The sequence below is a fragment of the Cydia pomonella genome, chromosome 5 (genome assembly GCF_033807575.1).
Source record: "Cydia pomonella isolate Wapato2018A chromosome 5, ilCydPomo1, whole genome shotgun sequence".
Taxonomy (NCBI): Eukaryota; Metazoa; Arthropoda; class Insecta; order Lepidoptera; family Tortricidae; genus Cydia; species Cydia pomonella.
In genome coordinates this window covers 7,578,566-7,600,402 of record NC_084707.1, presented here as the reverse complement: position 1 = coordinate 7,600,402, position 21,837 = coordinate 7,578,566, and the positions used below count along the sequence as shown (strand labels likewise).

Here is a 21,837-nt window from a genome sequence, read left to right as displayed (position 1 = left end):
GAGTATGGTCTCTCTTAGAAATCATCATCATCATTCGCTTGCCCTTATCCCATTAATTTGGGGTCGGCGCAGCATGTCTTTTCCTTCCATATCTTTCTGTCACCCGTCATCTCATCGTTCACTCGCGTTCGTTTCATATTGTCATCTCCAGTGATCGGAACTATGGGAGTAAAACTTTAACAAAACTTATCAAGGGGACGTAAAAAGAGTGCTTATAGTCTTAAAAATATTCGAATATCTATGAATGTAAATATTTTTATGGCTGGAAGTACTATACTATTCCTATCCCTATAGACATGAATATTTTTAGGGCTGTATGCACTATTTTATGTCCGCTTAACAAGTTTTGTTAAAGTTTTACTCCCATAGTTCCGATCACTGACTCATCTCTCACACAATCCATCCACCGTTTCCTAGATTTTCCTCTGTCTTTCCATAGAAATAACTTTTTAAAATTATGTCTGGACCGCTTTAAGGTCATATTCGTCATAAGCAGAACTATAAATTATATACTTTATTTTGGATTTAACGGGCCTATAAATCCCGGTCTTTTGATAGGCTTGCCTGAGGATATAGATCCAACACGTAGAGGCCTTTGGAGAGCTTTAATCTCATGTAGAACGCCTGCTGAAACCCGCTCACAGGTACAACAATAAACACCCAAGAACCGAATAGATTTTATTATCATTATTCTCGGGAACAGAAGACATGATTTAGTTATCCTGCGTGTGAATGATAGAGATTTATTCTATCATATCATATTGTATGAGCCGGCGTGTGTAATTGTTTTGTATTTCGACATAATTTGTAATACGATTATCAGAGACCCATAAATTTAGATACAGTTTATAGGGGAATTTTGGGAACGTAGAATGATAAACATTTTAACTTTCATATGAGTTTAATCGGTCCTTTCTTTAATCTTTTTATTACAAAAGTGTACAAGTACAATACAAAAAGTAATATAAGGTAACCTACCAAAGTTTCCATTCGTATAAACGTCAATAATTATTTAATTATTTCGGCATTTGCCTGCGGTTACTTTAGCACAGGTATAACAAGACATTGTGAGGCACAAAATGTGATAATAACTGTGGTGTCATAGCTACTGTATGATCACTATTATCTCCTTTTATATAGACGAAGGTACATCATAGTCATCATAGATTAATTACATGTAGTGGTGACACCACATAACAACATTCAACGTTTATACAACTGGTTTCAAGAAATTACACAGGATTTTATTAAACGAAGAGATTCACTCTTATCTAACTGTTTATACATACATCCGTTAACTCACTAGATGTAGATAATGTGATGTTTATGTATACCAACATTTATGTGGTCGAACCACTAACGTTAGTCACTATAGTTATTTACATTTACAATTCTGAAGTAATATTACGTATAACTTATAAAAAGCGAAAATGCACTTCCATATATTATACACGATCGATTGATATCATATATTAATCATAGCCTACACATTTATAAATCTTTAATACAATTTTGGATAACAGAACTCGTAGCCATAAAATGTAGAGTAAAAGAAACATAAACTTGCTATTACAGTTATTCAGCATTTAAATAAAAAAAATGTGTCGTTTCATATAGAAAGGGACCCGAGGCCAATTGCCGTTTAGGTCACGAATGGTAACATTTTTATAGGCTCATCGTAAGTAATATCGCATCTACCAATCGCCCTGAGGACCCTTTTATGTGAAACGATAGAAATGTTCCTTATTGTGATGGCAATTATTGCGGCTACAGTTTATAAATCTCCAAGTTAATTCCTACCAATCTCTATAATAATCATTAATTATTTAATAATAATACGTATCGTTCTGCCAATAAATAATTGTTTGAATCAAATATTCTTATCTTGTGTAAGCAAATCTCAGTCGCGTCATGATGACTCACCCAGTGGCATTAGCCGGCTGGATCAATATGCACCATGAAAAAATATGACGTAAAATCCTAGGAACTTAGTTTAACCTCCTACGACGTAATAGTACCTAATCATTATCAACATCCACACAAACATTTACTGATTATTACGTCTCTACGCTGGGTGTTGGCCTCTTAGTGCAGTACAGGGTTACAGTCGCCATCAGATATGTCAGAGCGGCCAAGGTCCTCAAAAATATCTGAACACGCCTCTATTGTCAAGGTGTTAGAGTGTGGGTTCAGATATTTTTGAGCACCTTGTCCGCTCCTATATATCTGATGGCGACTGTACATCAAATAATTACAAGTACTTCCAACTGTGTACAAAACATCCAGTATCTACGAGCTACGGGCTGTAAATTGAATATGTAGTTAAGTAAATTAACACTAAAAACGAATATGAACGTAGTTAACAGACGATATCGGGTTTTTCTGTAAAATTGAAATGACAGCGCTAAATTCCTATCTGTGTATTTATAATAGGACGATACATAGCATATGTCATGGTATTCATGTACCTGAATGAAATAGGTACCTAATAACTTGTGGATACTATATAATTTATAGTAAATGCTGTACATATAGATAGGTTCTTTATACGAGAAGTCTGTTACATATTCATATATAGGCGGGACATAGCTCCGATGACAATGAAACAACTTTACATTTTCCTTATTATTTAAGTCTAGATGTAGGTATTTGACTATTTAGTGCACTCATTCAGCGTTAAATACATGTCATCCCATGAAATCACGGTTAAAACCCGTTAGTCATGTGCCGTTAAAGTTACGCAGCCCACGACGAGCATGCGACACCCACGCCTCCATAAAATGTTCCCAACTTTCTCAGACCTGGTTGTTCTATACAGCGCAATTGCAACGAAAATCTACATTTGATCTCTTGAGGCTAAAATCGTAGGGCAAGGAAATTGCAGCCACGGCCACGCCTAAATAAGTGTGTTTTTATTGAAGGAAAAACTTAAACTTTTGAAACGCCATTTGACTTTGATCCTTATTCTTTCACTGGTATGTGTTAAATTTGTTAAATATCAAAGAGCCACTTTTTCATCAGTGAGAGAATAAGGGCCAAGCCAAGTCAAATGGCGTTCTAACAGTCTTAACCATGTGTCGAAAAATGGCAGTAAATTTACTGTGGCAACAAAATTTTCTTTGATAATCCACCTCTATTTCAAATTCTCTTCTATATTTATGTATGCGTTGGGCAATAAGTACGAGTATATATTCACCCCGTAAATTGTTGCAGGTGACTAAAAAACACTGTGTAGGCACCGTCTTTTCGTGAGCCAAAAAGGTCAAATCCTACATTAACATTATGCGTCGAGTATTGCAGGCATTCAGATACCTACCTAATATAAAAAAATGCCCAAATGCTAAATGGATGTGAGTTGCCCTTAAAATAATGCAAATATATTGTCCTAAGACAAGTATATAACGGGTAATCATTTTATCCCATATCACAGGAACAACATGGATAGGTTTTTAATTTAATAGCAAAAGCATATTTATAAAAGATAGCACCGAAAAAACCCAAAAACAATATATTATGATAAGATGTATTGACTGTTTATCAGTTTAGAGCTTTTAAAGATTGACCGTTATTTACGCTCTCGACACACATGGGTTGAGTTGAGGGATTATCGTTTATCTTAAAGACCGGACGGCCATAGGTCAGTCGGTCATGTTAACCATACTAGCGTCATTAATTAAATACTTAAATATATACCTATAACTACATAAATTGCCAATCGCACCTCTTGAAGTAAATATTAATTTATACGTAGTTAATGCTTCTATAATCTGTGTTCCAGTTATTTATTGATTGTCTCATGTTTATATTTATAATCAGTGAATAAATATTATCAAACAATTGTCTAGTTAACAAATTTTACAATGAAATTATAATTATTTTGGAAAGTAGATCAGGTAGATGTATCGTTACATAAATTGAAACCAAATTCAGAATTAATATCCGGTATTTGTGTAACTTCGAAACACAAATATGGTGACTCATACCATCTTACTTAAAATATCACAGAAATATATATAGCACGTACTTAGTACTACACTACGATCTAGCACTAAATATAACAATACAGTTGCTTCACCTGTAACAGTGCACTTTACACGCTGGTAATATTATAACCTAACACTAAATATGAGCACATTTGTGACACGAACACCGGACGAGTTCATTTATATTATTATAGCGGCGATCACAGGCAGTGGAATTGCTATGAGGGTCTAATCCAGACGCTGAACTTACGAGATCTTAGTTTGTTGCAAAGCCAAGGAGTAACCGTTAGCGATGTTCAGATCCGGAATCTGGGGCCCCTCGATCGATGATTCAAGCGGGTAACACCTATGGCAAAGAAAAGAAAACATTAATATATGAGAAGAGCGCGTGCCTGAGTGTGAGTCATGGAGGTTTTACGTGACGCGATGTGAGTCAACTCTGTAAAGGTCGCGCTGAATGGCTACTGTTTGTCTTTGCTTTTAGAATACGACGAAGAATGTTCTTCTACAAATACATAATGAACAACTTTCTCTTTCAATCTTTGATTTCAATCAGCGCGGGGATGCGAAAACTGGCGCGTCTGTTCTCTCTCCACAAACTAGTTCAAGTATCAAAATCGGTCATTTTTTGCGAAGAACGGGGTCAATGTTTCGCGATTCGAACGGGTTGCAAAAAACTCGTTATGCTAGTTAATAGCATTGTTTTATCAAGAGTAGAAGAAATAAAGCCCATGAATTTATTCAATTACGCAAGGGACGTGACATAAAGAGAGGCTATTTAATCACATTCTTATCTTCTCATCATGATATCAAGGGATTTTGGTGAGATCGACTTTATGTACATTTCTACACGATTCCAGCTAGCACTGACAAGCAAATAATAATCCTTATTAAATTGTGTAAAACCGACATTCATTTCATATGTAAAGTAGTTAGGTAAGTAATATTGATGCTACTACTGTTCTGTAAGTTCTTCTGTTTCTGTGAGTGCGAGACGGGGTAACTGATAACTGCAACGATGAGTAAATGAACTATCGAACATTTAATTGGAATCTTGCCAAGAGAATTACGTATTTTGCTCTAAATTTTGTTATTTTCCTCATTTTTTACAGATTTGTTTCAAAACTAACATACAAATAAAACACAAGTAGTTACCAATATACAATTCCTATTAACTTGGCTTAAAATGACATACCATAATCATGCCGTGAGACGTACCAAAAGCTCTTGCGCTCAGCAGATTAATGTGAACTTACCCCGCTTTGGGAATTTCCCTAATATCAAACCCCATTAAGAACAAAATCTTAAATTGCATGATGTTTAAAGGAAAAAAACGTTATCTTATAAATCCTTCTCTTTCTCTCGCTCTCAAACTATTAATATAAGAAATAAAATTATATAAAAATACGAATATTGCCCTTACTTAATTCAGACTTGTTCACTACGACTGCTTTACCATATATATAAGTTCAGTAGTGGGTAACTCGCTAACTCCGAGCAATTTGCCACAAACGGACAGACATTCCATTATAAGACATCCTGCACCGGCGCTCGTGACCTTTTATCGCGGTACTAATGTACATCAACATCAAGTGCCCGATACGATACGCAGTGCAGCTGAATCTATATTAATATCTTCGCATGCATTGAACAAAAGAGACAACGCAAAAACGAAACCCACTTGACTCGAAGTTTCATGAACATTATATTCATTCACTTGCTTCATTTTGGGTTGAAGTTGCCATATGTGTATGGTGACGTTAACTTTTGCAGGCCCGTATTTGAATTTGCTTACTGATTACAATCTTTAGCTTTAATCTATGTGCGTTTAGGATCACATTGCAAGCAATCAATAATTATACAACGATCATACGCGCATTATGGATACGTGAAAAGACTATTTGTAATGAATCCGTTTGGTATTTAATATCAGTTTGACATTTGAATATTTTAGAGCATTTTTTTCAAATGCTTAATTAACGTCAATTTCCATAATAAAAATGTCTTCCTATTACAAAAGGAAAAAAAGATAATGATATTGAATACACAAACGTAATAAACAAAGTTTTATAGAGAATTAAGGTAAGTTAACTAATTAAAAACAAATAAAGCAAACACAATATAAGGTTAATTACCTACTATACTACCAGGAACACCTAATACGTACAGTTATTTATTTTACGTTTTCCGCGAAACGAAAAACAATAGATCGCTGTATAGCGCTTCTTGTAAATGTTTCCTTTTTATTAGCGTTAGTTTTTGGAATCGAAAATGGAAAATATAATTCGATCGTTTTTTGTTTCAAACACCTTGTTTTGTAGTACAAGCAGTTAGATACCGAAATTGTTGGTTAGTTAAGTACAACAGCTGTTGAACAATAAAGTTTTAAGTTATACCGTTGTAAAAGTGCATTAGTGATTCTTACCAGCGTGGACATTGGCAATCGATTCTGCATGCCACGTAGTGGTAAATTGCTTTTGAATTGCCCGATGCCTTATGACTCAAGCTATTGTTTGAATATAAATGTAGTATTAACGAAGATATTAGATCCAAACATAATTTGAAATGTTCATCTGAGTATTATTTAGCTTTTATAAATAAACAGCATAGACACAGAATAAATAATAGTACTACTGTACAGAAAGGAAACTTCCTACAAAGCCAAAGTTTGACAGCGATTCTGGGCCGAATCATGGTGTCCCTTTCTAATGTATGGAACTATCCCTTTCGGCTGTTTAGGGTTGTCAAAATTCATGTAATTATCTTATCTGAGAAAGCCCGAATGCTCTAGTTTCCTCCCCTTGGCATAAAACATAATTCCTTAAGCGCCCTGTAGATGTCCCCGTATTTTTAGATTACATTTTCATTTTTTCGATGTACAGTTGAATGAACTTAGTGTAACTTTTCTTGCAGTTGCATTTGTTTAAAGTGGCACCTACTTGTTCCATTATCTTCATAATCATGACGAAACTATTCTGCATTGTTATATTTGATATAAAAAGTTTTGATTAGGTACCTATAGACAATCATGAACGTTTTCGTTTAGTTTAACATCGTTTATAAACTTCGATTGTTGAAAAATAGTAAATTCTGCAAACATTTAAGCACACAACTGACCGTTAATTTTTTTCAGATGTTTTGCACACGACACGCTTAAATAGTCGTCAATGATTGTTGATTCACTCAATCATCTGAACTGAACAGCATTAGTTTTCTACAGAATTAGCTCAGTTAATTGCCAGTAGGTAATTCAATAATCTCTGACCTTATTGAGTCAGTCACGACCACTTAGTTTGCGGTTAATATTAGGCCGCAGGTTGTCGAATCCTTTGGCATGTCAGTCTGAATAGTCAAATGTTTACTTGTGTAGGTAATGTACAATGTAGTTGAAGTAATTTAACTATGTACCTACACTTATCATCAATCTGTATGATCATACAAATGAATACCTATAGTATAATATTAAAGTGTGTAAGTATGTTTGAATATTTGGAGACACTAACGGCTAAATGGATTTAGATCAAATTTGGCACACAGTAAACCAAAAAAAGTTAGGACAATTTTTATCTCCGAATTTATTCCCTACTGGGATGCAATGGAGTGAGCAATTTGTACGATACTTTTTAGGAAGGAGTGGGGGAATGTTGAACACTTCCATATCCTATAAATTTTACGTACATAGTAGTAGGTACCTAAGTACTACAATTGAAGCTAATTCATGTAGTAAATCTTAAATTATATAACGTTATAAAAACGATATTCTGATGTTATATATTATCCATAAACTAGACATTTCCTGTACAATTCTCGTTTAGCTTTACGCAACCTTTAGTATTTACAAGCTAAGTCTACAGGTACCTAATAAATACGTATAATTTTACTAATATCTCACCATTCAAACATGTCTTTGTTCATTCGAACAGCTAATTAAATAATACAATACAAGCTACTGATTAAATATACGGACATGCGATAAAGCCCTACACAGGTTAGTATGTACCTATAGCACATATGATAGCAATAAATCAATACAACCAGTACATAAATCCTGGCTATTATCGGTAACTACTGGGCACGTTGAGTAATCAAGTTATGTATTCAATTACAAAAACATCGGTCTGATTAATCGTTTTCTTTGGCTTTTGTAACCTTTACAGGCGCTGCCCGTATCGAAATTTAATCTCGGGCTTTAAACAAGGCGAGTTTGCCTATAATATAATATTGTGTTTATATTATGTTACACAGACGTTGTATTATCAAGCTGTCATGCCTTATTTTATTTTAGTCAGAGCTAGTATTATATCACCCAATCCTTGCGCCAGCAGATAAAATTTTTTTGAAAAAAAAAGGAAAAAAAACATCTCCTGTACTATTCGTAATTCATTGCCGCCAACTGAAAACTGCTCGATAGTAGGTATATAAGTCGAATGTACTTTTCATATAAGTAGGTAATTTTTAACAATCACAGTGAAAACACAACTAAATTATAAATTAAAAACATATAGTGAGCTTTGAGCTTATGATACCGTGTCCACACTTTACGAGCTGATTTGCATAGATCAGCCATGCATTATAGTTGTTGTCCAGTATGGAAATGTTCACGACAGCTCGTTTGTCACTCAATAAAACTGGAAAATATTGGATTCATTTGGTGCATGCCACATTATATCGGAATTAATATACTAAATTGAGATTAGGTGCAATAAAGAGGGCCATTTTTCAATATCTTATACTCTTAAAATGATAAGCCTTAGGTAGGTATTTCCTTGTGTTGGAATTTCGTATCATCAATGTTTCATGCTCTAGTAAGAGATTAGCTACCAGGGTGCGTAGCCAATGTACCAGTCGTTAACGCTCCGTAGCAAACGTAACGCAACTGTCATTGTCGCACTAATATGGAAGAGTGATACAAAGAAATGACTACGCTACGCTACGGAGCGTTAATGATTGGCACGTTTGCTAAGCACCCAGTGCTTAATTACTTAAACAGTGACACCTTGAGCGTACAATGAGCAGTTAATTTTTGTTGAATGTCATATGACGCTTCCGCTAGTAAAAGTTTCCTGAATAACAGCATGATAAGTCCGGAGTTACTCGAAAGGTGACAAATCATGTGCTCCCAATTCGGAACGATGATTCAATGATTTCTCGGTACCGGTCTAATCATTGGTAAGACTACCAATGCTTGTAATGTCAGATGCTTTATTAGTAGTTTGAAGCGTAATCTAAAAATCTGTTACAAATTATCCATTTACCCACAAGCTAATAGAGTCGAGAGTCGTGCTTACTTATAAAAATTGCGTGTTTAAAAACTAGCCTGAAATTGTGTAATACGATAAATTATACGACCTGGAACAGGAACTTGTGGTAAAGTAGTACATAATTTCTGTACAAATCGTTTTCCCTGGTCTAATGGTAAAATGTGATGAGGCTCCTCATTATTACAAGTGTCCAGTTTCAGCCTAGCTTAAAATGAGTTATGATATCAGTCGGACGCTTGTTGTGAAATGTAAATTAGGCAATAACACGGCACCAGCAATCTCGCGGCCTCGTCGGCTGGCCGAGTGCCGTGTGCGGTCCAGGTCCCAGACTTTCACGATTACTGCTTTATACGGTCTAATATCGCCCACAAATGGAATAGGTATTTAGGTGATTACATTAAGAAACTATTATTTATCAACGGTATTATTTTTTAATTAATGTATCATCGTCCTCGCTGTAGCCTGTAACTAACATTTCGTAAAACTTATTGCAGAAAGATACGCTATCTTTCTGCAATAAGAACACTAAATAAATTAATTAGACACTTCATGGGTGACAATAATTCTGGCGCAGGACAGGGCTCGGTGCATTTTTGAATATGTACTTACAGGATTCAACTACTTTTTCTTTTTTTTAAATTTATTTTTGTAAAAATCATATATATATAGATCTGTTCTTATGCTGTAGGAACTTGTATGTGTAAATTAAGATGGGCAAAAACTTTTTATAATTTATTGTATTTCTATAAGTGAGAACCTGTAATTGGCTCTGTAATTCTATTGGAAGTTCTAGATATATATAGCGCTGTTGGTTTTCCATATACTAAAAAATAAAAAAAATAAAATAAGTTTTACGAAATGTGAGTAGTCAGTTGCTGCAGTTAGTGCTGTATTCTTCTTATAGTAGGTTAAACTGTCAAGTCAAACTGGGAACTGTCAAATTGATTTTTGGTTGATCAAGTTCGCACCCAATAAAAAATAAGTAGCCGCCATAGAAGGTTGACAGTTTAACAGATTAACCGACTCGTGAGCGAATCGCGGCGCGAAGCGATCGCGAGTGTGGAGTCTTGCAAGTTCGCGCTTCGCATCTCCTTTGACGCGGGCCAAATACCGACTAAAAAAGGGGAATAAGGCGCGAAGGCATGAACAATCTGCGAAATCAACGCGAGGGCCCTCCACACTCGCGTTCGCGGCTTCGCGCCTCGATTCGCGCACGAGTGTGGAGGGCCCTTAAGATTGAAACTTTGAAAGTAGGCAAGCTTAAAAACCGTGCCTTCTTTGGCGGTACGCATCTTTGTACTTGATAAATTTTAGGTCAACTTATTTATTTGAAATGATAATTACAAACGTCTTACGTCTAGGTTACATGAATCAAGCACAAAGAACCAGTAAAGGGAATTCCTTTCTTGGAATAACAAGGTATTTTATTGCCGACGTAAATCAACCAGGAAAACGCGTGTTATTCGTTATTGCGTTGTCTTGTTAGTATCCCTATTCGTGCTGACGTTTTTCACCAGTTTTGTTCATACATGGATATAAACATCATATTTTTTAAACCTAGACTGTACGTACGCAATGAATCATTACCTATTACGTAAGTCAGGCTGAAATGTGTGTAACATGGGGTTTCTCATACTTGTTATGATAGGTACATATTTAGTGTAATTTTCAACCTTTATTATTGCAGTAATTATGTTGTATTTAACTCCAACACTGTACTTTTATAATATTTAGGCAGAGTTACTAGAGAGACATTTGGTGTAATAAGAATCATCTACTGATTACCCAGATATAAAATCTCATTCAAAGATGTTAAAAAAATACACTTTAGGTAAATATAAAAATAGTATTTGTTTAAGAATACAAGCTACTTATATTTAAATTCAGTTTAAATTATAAGGGTGCATTAAGCTGTCTTCTTATGCGATAATAATATCAAGGCTAGATCAATTGGCAATAAGTAGTCTTAAATTGGAAAATTACCATCCAATCAAGTACAGAGGTCATATTTATTTTGTCCATAAAGTATTCATGCCTTCTAAAACATGTCAAAGAACTCAAAAAGGTATTCAGTTCTGTATATTTTTTACCACGCTATTTAGAGTTGGTTCGATCTAACTGTCCAATCCATCGTAATCATGGAACCCATTAATCATTATAGCCATTAATGTTAGGTTGTGTTCACATTCATGATGAAATAGGGTACATTTTTATCAAAGGTAGGTAGGTGATATCAGGCGAAATTAAAATCATTCAGTCAGAATGCGTTTATGTAATATACAACTAACCTATTATCTTGTGACATGTTCCGAAATGTTTGGGCCATACCTATAATGTTTTATTAATTTGCAGTATTTTCTAACAGCGCACAAAAGCCTGGTTGACTATGTAGAAAATACGTTTTTTGCTATTGGCGTTATATATTGCACCGTTTACGAGTTATTTACAAAAATATAGAAAAATGGACTTGACTTTCCCGCTTTAATAAATTTTTAAATATTGATCCTAGCGAAAAAGTGTACGGAATTAGTTATAAGACCGAAGAAAAAATGCTATGGGCCACCGTTTAAAGAAAAACTAAAAAAGGGACCCTTAAACCCTTCCCCCCTACCCGTTAGCACCACCCCCATCCATTAGTACTTTCAGTATGTCGTGTAAGCCTTTGCCTACAACTATGCCAAAATTCGCTTATACACGAATTATTTCCCCGGTTTTTCCTTCGTTTGGTACGTGGCCTACCATATAAATTGGATCTGCATTGATTGAATTCGTTAGGCATTATGTTTCCATAGGCCGTAATCGTAATTTAAAAGAACATTACTATCGTTAATGATGATGAGATATATAATATATTTTTATCTTCTTCTTAAAGTGGCCTAAATTTACAATTATCAAATCAATTTAATTCCAAAGTCAATTTCCCAATTCGTTAGTTAATAGGAAAGTAAAGCTGTAAGGGCAGCCGGTATTTCAAGTTCCAAACACATGGAAACTTTAGTCGTCTTACCTATATGATGTCAATCTGTTTTATCGGGCCCTTAACGGGGATGAGGCTGTATTTGAGTTGTATGTTAATTCGTTTAGTTTGACCGGTTGCGGTAGTTGTACCAATCAAAGATATAGTAATTTATAATTATTCCATATCATTTTCTGAACAGTTTTCTTCAAATTATTTTTATTGCGTAGTTTATGTACCTTCTCAATACATGTTTAGGTTTTAAAATTAAAATGTTATGGTTAGTTTCGGTTGACAAAGTTTTGTAAAGTTTTATAATAATTCTCTACATATTATTGCTTAGCTTAACTGCCTACTTGAACCTACTTACTTTACTTACGTCGTCATCTGCCTCGATGACGGTATTACAGAGCTTACGTTGACCGATATGCAGCTATTCTGTCATTATAAAGTGTGTAATAAGTCGCTGTTTATATACAATTACTCAATGTCCGTGCGCATATCGCCTTATCGGTCGGACAGGAGTTGTTCTATTAAAAGTCATGAGCCGACAGCTGATTATAACTTCTAATAGGCACCTAGTCGAATAATTTACCATAACGATTCTAGCGCCTTGGTTGCGAATAACTTATACATTTTAATAGTAACTAATGATCGTACTATCCGTAGTATATACTTTCTGTTAAACTAGTTAACTTGTAGTAGAACCTGTTTATGTAGGTACTACCTTATTCTTGGTTATGTGAAGGGTGATCGCGGTAAGAAGAGCGTTTTCAATATAATATCCTACGTCCACAATGTCGGGTCGTGCCTATTTTAGCGGTCACGCAAACTACCGCAAAGACTATGCATATATAAGTACATATACGCTCACAAACAAACACTATAGGTCCAACAGCTAACAGGGGGTCCAATATATATGAAATTATCGGAAGTGCCAATGCGATGTTGGATGTCGGGTGGCTCCTATGGGAAAGACAGATGTAAGAGTGTCTAGTGGCATAAAGTCCGCCTTTTTTTAGATTAAGGGTTTATTTTTGCCATGCAGAGATTTCTTAAAAAAATACAGAAAAAATACTTCTATGTTATCCGATATCGAATCGGACAATGTGAAAATGCTTTAATGGATTGCAGCGGGCTGGACTGATTGAAGCGACACCATAAAGAGGGCTGTTAATTGTATTCTCTATTTAGGGATCCCTTTGTCTTGTCATAAGAATAGTTTATTAAAAAAAATACGTAGTTCTTAATTCTTAACTACGTATGTACTTACTGATCTTTATTGGGTGTTCGAAATTGTGGGAAGATAACTTCGCAAGGAATTCGAATAGAATTCTTTTACAGTTGAGTTATCTCATTAATTGAATAATTTTGTCACTATAAAACAACCATCAATCATCACAATCTCGTGTAGGATCACATAAGATGGAACCATAGGGCTATTGGCGCTTACGATGTTGGTAACGATGTTTCAATATTAAGGAGGTGGTTCGCTTTCCATACAAAATACAATTTTTAAGCTCAGGAATGCACCCTCTAAACTAAAGCAAATAAAAAAACACGGTTTAAATACAATTGCGTTTTATGAAGTCATTACACGCTATTACTACATAAATACGGGCGCATCTATCTACTATATACTACTACAATATTTTTTTATCAATGTAACACCAAAATAACGTTTTTTGCGCGATTTCTGTATGAAACACAGTTTTTCCATAAATTTTGCGCAAACGAATATTCGAAAGTTATTTGTGTAGTAATAGTATGTAATGACTTCATAAAACGCAATTGTTTTTTGTATGGAAAGCGAACCACCTTAATGCGACGCTTTATGACGTAAGCACCAAGGGCTACAGGCTCCCTTTTTATGCTGTTCGACACATATTTTTAAGGCTGGTTTATTGCTATCTAATCCGTCTTTATTTATATATTCTTGGTCTATGGTTCGATGCGACGTACGTGCCTTCTTGATGAGACCTCTCTCCGATTGTGATAGTACTTATGATGCAACATTAAATAATAACATAATGAATGTGTGCTTAACGAGTCTATACATATGTATTTGTGAAGATTGAAGATTGTTATTATTATGAAACTACAATTGTATGGGGCTGTAGCTAATAAAGTAATAAATCATGTTGGTAGTTGTTTCAACTCCAAATAAATCTTTACAGCTAAAGAACTTGTTACTTAATTATAAATAAGTGGTAATAAAGCCTGTAAATTGTGTTTAGCCCTATTTTATGAGCGCCATTGTAATGGTAAAATAGCTGCACAACAATCTTAAAATATTATTTCGATGTTGGGTAGGTTAAAATAGCTATTATATATTTGTGGTTTGACCTCGCGAGCTTATTTAAAGGCTCTGAAGAAAAGTCATTTGCAAAGGCAACGGCCATGGCACGTATTTTACCATAGGAAAAATTGATATAGTAATGCCGGTTAAAAGACTAATGGGTCTAACGGAACTGATTATGGAGGTGCGACTTGTAAAAAAACTAAGCAAAGTGCCTAGTCGATGGCCAAATATGTTTGAGAACGAGGACCCACATAATTTCAGCGTTAAATTATAAATTAAAAAAGCCTCTATTTAGGGATCAATCGTATTCCTTCCATTCATTATGGATTCATCAATTAATTCCCAGTTTTGAGGAATATCTATATGCTTATTATAAATAGTATATTCTGTAACTATTGTTAAAGACAGTTACTTGTCTGACTTAACTGCATTTCATCAATCATCATCAATAATAAGATGTTTTACTCAATATTATAACGTTATTGTAAATAAAATAAATATCGGTAAATTAAGTGTATCCGGCATTTTGTCTTTATTCTCGCCTGACAAAACACGTTATTTACAAACCATATCGAGTTAACATTATCGCGGAAGCAACACTTAGGGTATGAGGTCAATTTTCGACGGGCCACTGACCCCAAGGCCACTAATAATGATTTAAGGCGACAGTTATCCGGTCGATGGCAAGCACTTGCATCGTAATTTGTATTTGATCCGCTAAATGATCTACTGAAGACTGTTAAAGTCATGTAGGTCTACTTACCTTAAAGAGACTGTAATTTTGCCTGCAAGTGTCAGATTTGCGCTGATTTACCAGCCTTAAGGTGTCATCCTTTTGTTTAGATCTTAAAAAGTTACTCAACATGTTTTATTTATAGCATTCAGTTGTTTTTTTTTCAATTAAAAATATATATTTCCGTCTAAAGTTCGCGTTCAAAGTATCTGTGAGGGCCGGTATAGATGGAGTGTAACTTGTATGGGAACTGCACGCCGACGTTGCGGTTGGCGTGCATTCGGCGTGCAGTTCCCATGCAAATTGCAGTCGGGTTGCAGTTTGTCTGTATCGGCCCTAACTGTCTAATTGTTTTACATAAAGAGACATATCTCTTTTTATTAAGTTGTTAGAGAAAGGATAATAATTTTAACACATAGTCTGATCCGCTACTTTTGTTACTGACTGTACCTCATCGGCCTTTTAAATTATCAAACGGTCAAATAATGAAGGAAATGTCAGCCATATCAGGTCAGATAAGTATAAATTAATTAAGTAATTGTGTTTTTATCACAGCCTGATGCGATGCGAATGAAAGCTTCATATAGCATCGAACTACAATAATATAACAACAATACTTTAAAATTTCTAGAATTTAGTACTGCAATTATTTAAATTGACAACACTTGTTCATTACTTATAAGTTCGGCAACAATGTTAATGACATGTATAACGTATGCACTTACTACCTAAATGCTCATTAGTGGTCTGTCTGTCGACCGCACTATTAGTAGACACTTCCTAAACCTTATTGTAAGGACATAAGTTCCATCAACGGGCAGCTAAGAGTGAAGCTGTTGGTAGGTATAGTGCTTATTGAATTGATATGGGCCTGCTAAATAAGCACATTTTGCATCTGCATTTGCCTTTTATGGAAAACGGCCGAGTTCTCCAAGTTTCCGACATTCCGAAGCGTTGGTGTAATTTTTTTGACTTGTTTAAATTAGGAGTATTTCGTTTATTTCTTCACAACTCGATTTGGTTTTTGCCTTTGGCACAGTGTACTTTGTAGGTAAATAGATCAATGAAATTGTTCAAGTTAAATAAGAATAAGTAAAATCCAACATTTTGAGACGTTTCGGATCTGTTGTCTGCGTCTTAAAATGAAGGAGTCATTAAGAAGGTAGTGACCTACCAAAATTCCATGTTCAAATGTTCAAAGCTAAGTTAGGGAATAACACATTTATATATTTTCATTCTAATGGCTGCTCTAGTATTTGCTACATACATTTCTAGCGCTAAGTTCCTAGTTAATTGCTATTACAGATATCCGCCTGCTTCTTGAACTTCTCGGTCGTCAGTCATTGGTTGATAATTTTATATGTAAGTCATCATGTCAGTGATATCAGGGTATAGGCACATTACACAAGCTGAATTTATCAGAAATTTAGGACTGGAATCTCCTAAGTTACGGAACATCTGAATTTACTCCTTGACCATAGATTCCGGTACTGAATTTTTAATAAGTTCAGATCGTGTGTGGTGCGCCTTAATTACGTGTGTGCCACGTGCCGCTTCACCTTTCGTTATGCTATCTATATTCTATACCTATCCATGAGCACCTTATTAGATACTTATACATGCTAGATAGTAAGCACGAAAGTAGCGGAGTGGTGACACAGTAGTGACATTTAAGCCTTATCGGCGTGTCTGCAGTAAATTGATTTATAACGTGTTATAAATTATATCGATAACAACGTACGCGGAACGTATTTCTCGGACATTCCTGTTTTATAGCAATTAAGCGTTATACTGCCCGAAGAGATCGGAGTCTGCACGGCAAGTAAACATAGACTTTTCTACCACCTACATATTTGTGATGGGCGACCGACGTTAGTGATAGCTAGGGCCTGTACTTTTCATGCCGTTGACGCAAAAATGACGTAATTTAACATACAGGGCGTTGTTTTACAATACTACAAATTTAGATAATTTACTTATTGACGGGTAGAAAAATAAATACTTGTTACGAGAATAAAAGCTTGTTACGCTGTTAATAATCGAAAATATGTATAATTTAATAAATTAATAATCTATTATTTATTTGAGTGACAATAAGATGAAAGTCAGTTAGACGTTTCTGTACTGATTGTCAAGTATATTTATAACTTACCTAAAGAGGTTGATAAATGATTAATTATTACGAAAATATTCATTGGAATCATACTCTATGGAGCGTGACGTCATTTTTCTGTCAACGGCATGGAAAGTACGGGCTCTGGCTGATAGCAACGAGGTGTATTGTCCAAGAAAACTTTGTAGCCACGTAAATTTACTGTCATCTTTAGACATATAATTAAAACTTTTAGAAAGCCATTTGACGTTGATCCTTGTTCTTTCACTGATATGTGTTCAATTTGTTAAATATCAAAAAGTGGCGCCAAATTTACGTGGCTACAAAGTTTTCTTTGACAGTTGGTTATATTAATTTAGTAATAATAGTTATTATATTCATAAATTGTATTGTTGGATTATTTGTCGACCTCAAAGATTTACGATGTATAAGTAAACCTAAACAGAACTTGCACTATCGAGAAGTCGAACATATTGTCATATATTTGTAGAGGTGAATGGGTACTCAATTTTTCATTGTCAAGAGAAAGGGATATTTCTGTTAGCACTCGGTTTTGCGTGACGAAAATACCCACTGCATCACTATCATTGCTGTTCAGTGTTCACGGCAATACTTGTTCTAATACAAAAGGCATTTGAACCATTATCCCCTATTAGGCGGCATAAGTTGAATAAGATGATACAAATGCCTGACAGATTGTAGTCATCCTTCCTGTAGGCGTGGGCAGCCAGTATTCTATTTAAATTTTGAATTATCATTTGAATCAATAATAAACTGTTATGAATAGTAGATTGGCATATTTCTACCTACCTACTAGGTATAGTAGATAGATAGGTGCAACTGCTTATACGGCCTTAGTTAAGGCGTCCCTAACGCCAATGACCTTCGATCTGAATCCCCTAGTTTTCTAATGTTTTTTGTAGCTTATCATATCAATAGCAACGGCTGTAAGTAATATAGTATACCATATTTACTTCCAAGTTCACTGTCTTCGAGATATTTGGCATCAAAGTTAAACAAATTTAGGCCAAAAAACTGGTTAACTGGCCATAACTTTTGTGTAAATTAGTTTAAAATTAAAATCTCTGACCAATTTTTAGGGACGTCAAAGACGAACCCAAATTTGTAGATTTCGTAATGTAAAATCCATTACAGCAATCTAGTAACGAAAAAGGGTTTTTTTTGAAAATTAAAAAAAAAAAACAACAAAACACAAACAAAGTGTTCATTTCTTTCAAAATCCGCCAAACCGGAATGGAGATAAAAGATTGAAGAACCGATAGCTGTTTGTCTTATAAATTAATTCTATCTATAGTGCAAATGAAGGAGTATAACGACTCAAAATTAGTCAAAAATCGATGAAAACCACGGGGAGCCGCTTAACATGATACCAATAATAGCTTGGTTTATAAAAACTGTACAGCATATCAGTATCTTAGTGTATATGTTAGTGTGTATGTTGTCGTAGTTAGACATTCTCAAAAACGGCAAACCTTCTTTATCTGTGTAGAAAGGTCAAGTTATAATTATAATTAAATATCACTCAATTAGTGGCAACACTATAATAAGATCTTTCATAATTCAATAACGTAAGAATCTAGTGAAGGGTTTGTATATATCATAGCTCATGAAACGGCAAGGCCAAGCTGCGATATCGCGCACAATAATTCGTTCGTTTGATAAATGATATCCCTGTGTAAGTATACTCAGGCCATTCACCGGCATAGTCGTAAAGTTTCAATGAAACTTTATTTATGTTTGAAAGAATATTTTCCTTGTAGAGTGGAGTGGAGACAGTGAGACTTAACTGATAGTCGTAAAATTGTTAGGGAACGCTATTTTACTGCCTGTCGGAATTATGATATAAAAGGTAGAAGCAGGGATTGACTGTTTGACACGACATAGATGACAGTGACGGGGTTCTCATTAGTCGAGCACAAGTGCTGCTCTTGAATATTAAAGAGTAATAAAAAGATTTCACAGATCGAAGCAGCCCGTGCATCTTTCCTATAAAATTATACGGCATGAAATCTTAGAATTTGTGTGCCAGGATATCACCTAAAGGGTTCAGCTGGCTGTCCATAGTTGACTCCCGTTTTATTTTGGACGGAGGGTAGACCCCAATGTAGAAAAATAGTAAGTTGAATGAGTAAAACACTCACCATTAAGACTTCGCAGCATACATCGGGTTCTTGAACGACGACGTCGGGGGCTTGTAAAGGGGGTTGACTCCAACGCTGTCTTCGGGCTCGATGTTGGCGTAGTTCGAGCCAGCCGCGGGCAGCGCTCCCTGCCCCTTCCACATGACGTAGCCAACCGCGGCGGCCACCGCTGCCGCTATCGCGGCTATTACGCCGATCACCACTGGGATCGTCACTGAAAATATACCAGATCATGAAAAGCCTGTATTGTACTTTGGTAATGGAATAAATAAACACTGCCAATTGCTTACTGTAAACTTGCAGAAGATGCCGCAAGATTCAATGTATATCAATGATTCAAGCCTGGCCTTAATTTAGGACGCCTAAAAAATATCGATTGTTTTTATCCTATATTAATTGCTACAGCGGCAGGCAGATATTCCGCGTGTTCGCTTTGTTATTTATTATGCGATTGCACTTAACAGCCCGCAAATGCTAATTAAAAACCCTCGACATGTGAAAGAAGGAGACTGGTTAGTTGGTTACCAACCGGATCCCGAGTATTGGTTGGCTACGGGCTTAATTTAGTTTGGTTATATTCCAAGAAACCGTCTCGAGTTCGGCACATGGATTCATCTCGCTATCTGCTATCATGAACCGGTAGTGGTATGCTTACATTTCGCTGTAGGATATAATCAAAATTTGACTTGTTAAGAAATTTTTGTTGGGATTCAATTTTACGTCAAACGATTGATTATTGTTTTAGGACGTAGACTATATTAGTTTTAATTGTTTGTTTAGTTTCTCATAGTTATGACGAAACGCAGCTGTTTCTACGACAACATTAACATATGTGGAATAGAATAGGTACTACTGCATATCCGACTTTCCATTTACAGCGTATTTTACTTAATTTTGGAACTCAGAGTAGTTCATATCAGAAAACCTGCTGACCAATGACGCAAATGCATGCGTTATGACATGTCCACTTTTCTTTGTCATCCCTATGTCAAAAGCTGTCACTTACATTTTTATAACGCTGGGTCTGTCATAATATCGCCTTTTCATAAGCATATAGTTAAAATTCAAAAGCTTTAAGAAACCAAATACTATACATATGCAAGTCATCTCTTAAGTGTAGCTACTTCTTATAGGTATTTAATATGCGGCGTCATGTATTAGTTATGAACTGCGTCCCGTTTCTGAGCCGTTAACAATCCAATATATTATATAGATACTGACGATATATCTAATATGTTCTAACAACACTATATTCCATATTAAAGGATATTAAAACACTTTAAATGCTTTAGTGTAATATTTTTATATACAGAATTGTATATAAAAATATTTTTTAATGGTCGCGGGCATTATGCTTTCACGATAAAGCATAATCAAGCCCTTACATATATCTCATACAACCAGAAATAGCTGATTCAACAACTTACCGTTTCCGCCACCAGTGTTGACGAGTGCACCAGAATCTGCCTGATCATTCCGCATCATGTAGATGAATGTGTTAATCTTCATTGCCCAATATACTAGTATTCTGCCCTCTGAATTGACGCTACAATTTACCCACAACTTTCTATTTAATTCATCCCTCTGATCCAGCAGAGTTTCATTCCAGCTCTGGATGAAATCATGACCACCACATGCTTCGCAAGGTCCTTCTGTATTGCTTATTAGACAGTCAACGTGGCATTCAGAGTAGTTGATTGTTGTACAGAGATCTTTGCAATCATTGTCGGGGTCGAAATATTGTGACCCTTGTATTGTGGGTTCGTCGTAACACTGACATTTGTTGCACTCGTCACAAACGCCGTTGCCTGAGCACTGCTCCTGTTTGAAATATTGTAAAAATTAAAAAGAAAACTAGCAAATGTATCCTTAATTACTATACCTACTTATTTTTTCTGAAAGTAAATGTTTCTGCTTAAATATTCGCGATCATTTTTTGCCCAGTCAGGATAATAGCTGAAGCCGTACTTGCTATAGTCGAGAACGCGTCAACAATTTCCATTGTTGACGCGTTCTCGACTGATTTATCAAATTGAAGACGTCAAGTGTCGTAACCTACCCTTACCTTGGTGTTTGAAGAACCAATGCACGACGTTGATACATCTCCGCGGTCTTGGCAGTTTTTTTTCTCACAAAACTTCCCTTTCCTGTAAAAAAAAAACTTTCGCTTAAATTAATATAGCGGCGGCGTGCGTGAGGACTTCACCCTGATAAAGAATCCCCAAAAGGCTCGAAATATATTGTCAACTGTGATTCTTGTTACCTTTATAGTCAAATAATGTAGACTCATCTCATAAAACATAATTTGCTAAAGAATGAATAAAATA

The 21,837-nt window shown here is 35.3% G+C and overlaps 1 protein-coding gene across 1 annotated transcript in view; it reads right to left on the bottom strand.

Annotated features, from left to right (window-relative positions):
- Positions 1 to 882: 882 nt before the first annotated feature.
- Positions 883 to 21,837, bottom strand: part of LOC133517615 (integrin beta pat-3-like) — a 37,753-nt gene continuing 16,798 nt past the window's right edge. The window contains exons 4-7 of the mRNA XM_061850960.1: positions 21,576 to 21,657; positions 20,938 to 21,331; positions 19,511 to 19,724; positions 883 to 4,329 (exon numbers count right to left, since the gene is read on the bottom strand). Of these exons, the coding sequence (XP_061706944.1) occupies positions 19,513 to 19,724; positions 20,938 to 21,331; positions 21,576 to 21,657 (688 nt within the window). The 3' untranslated portion in view covers positions 883 to 4,329; positions 19,511 to 19,512. The remainder of the gene's footprint in view (positions 4,330 to 19,510; positions 19,725 to 20,937; positions 21,332 to 21,575; positions 21,658 to 21,837) is intronic.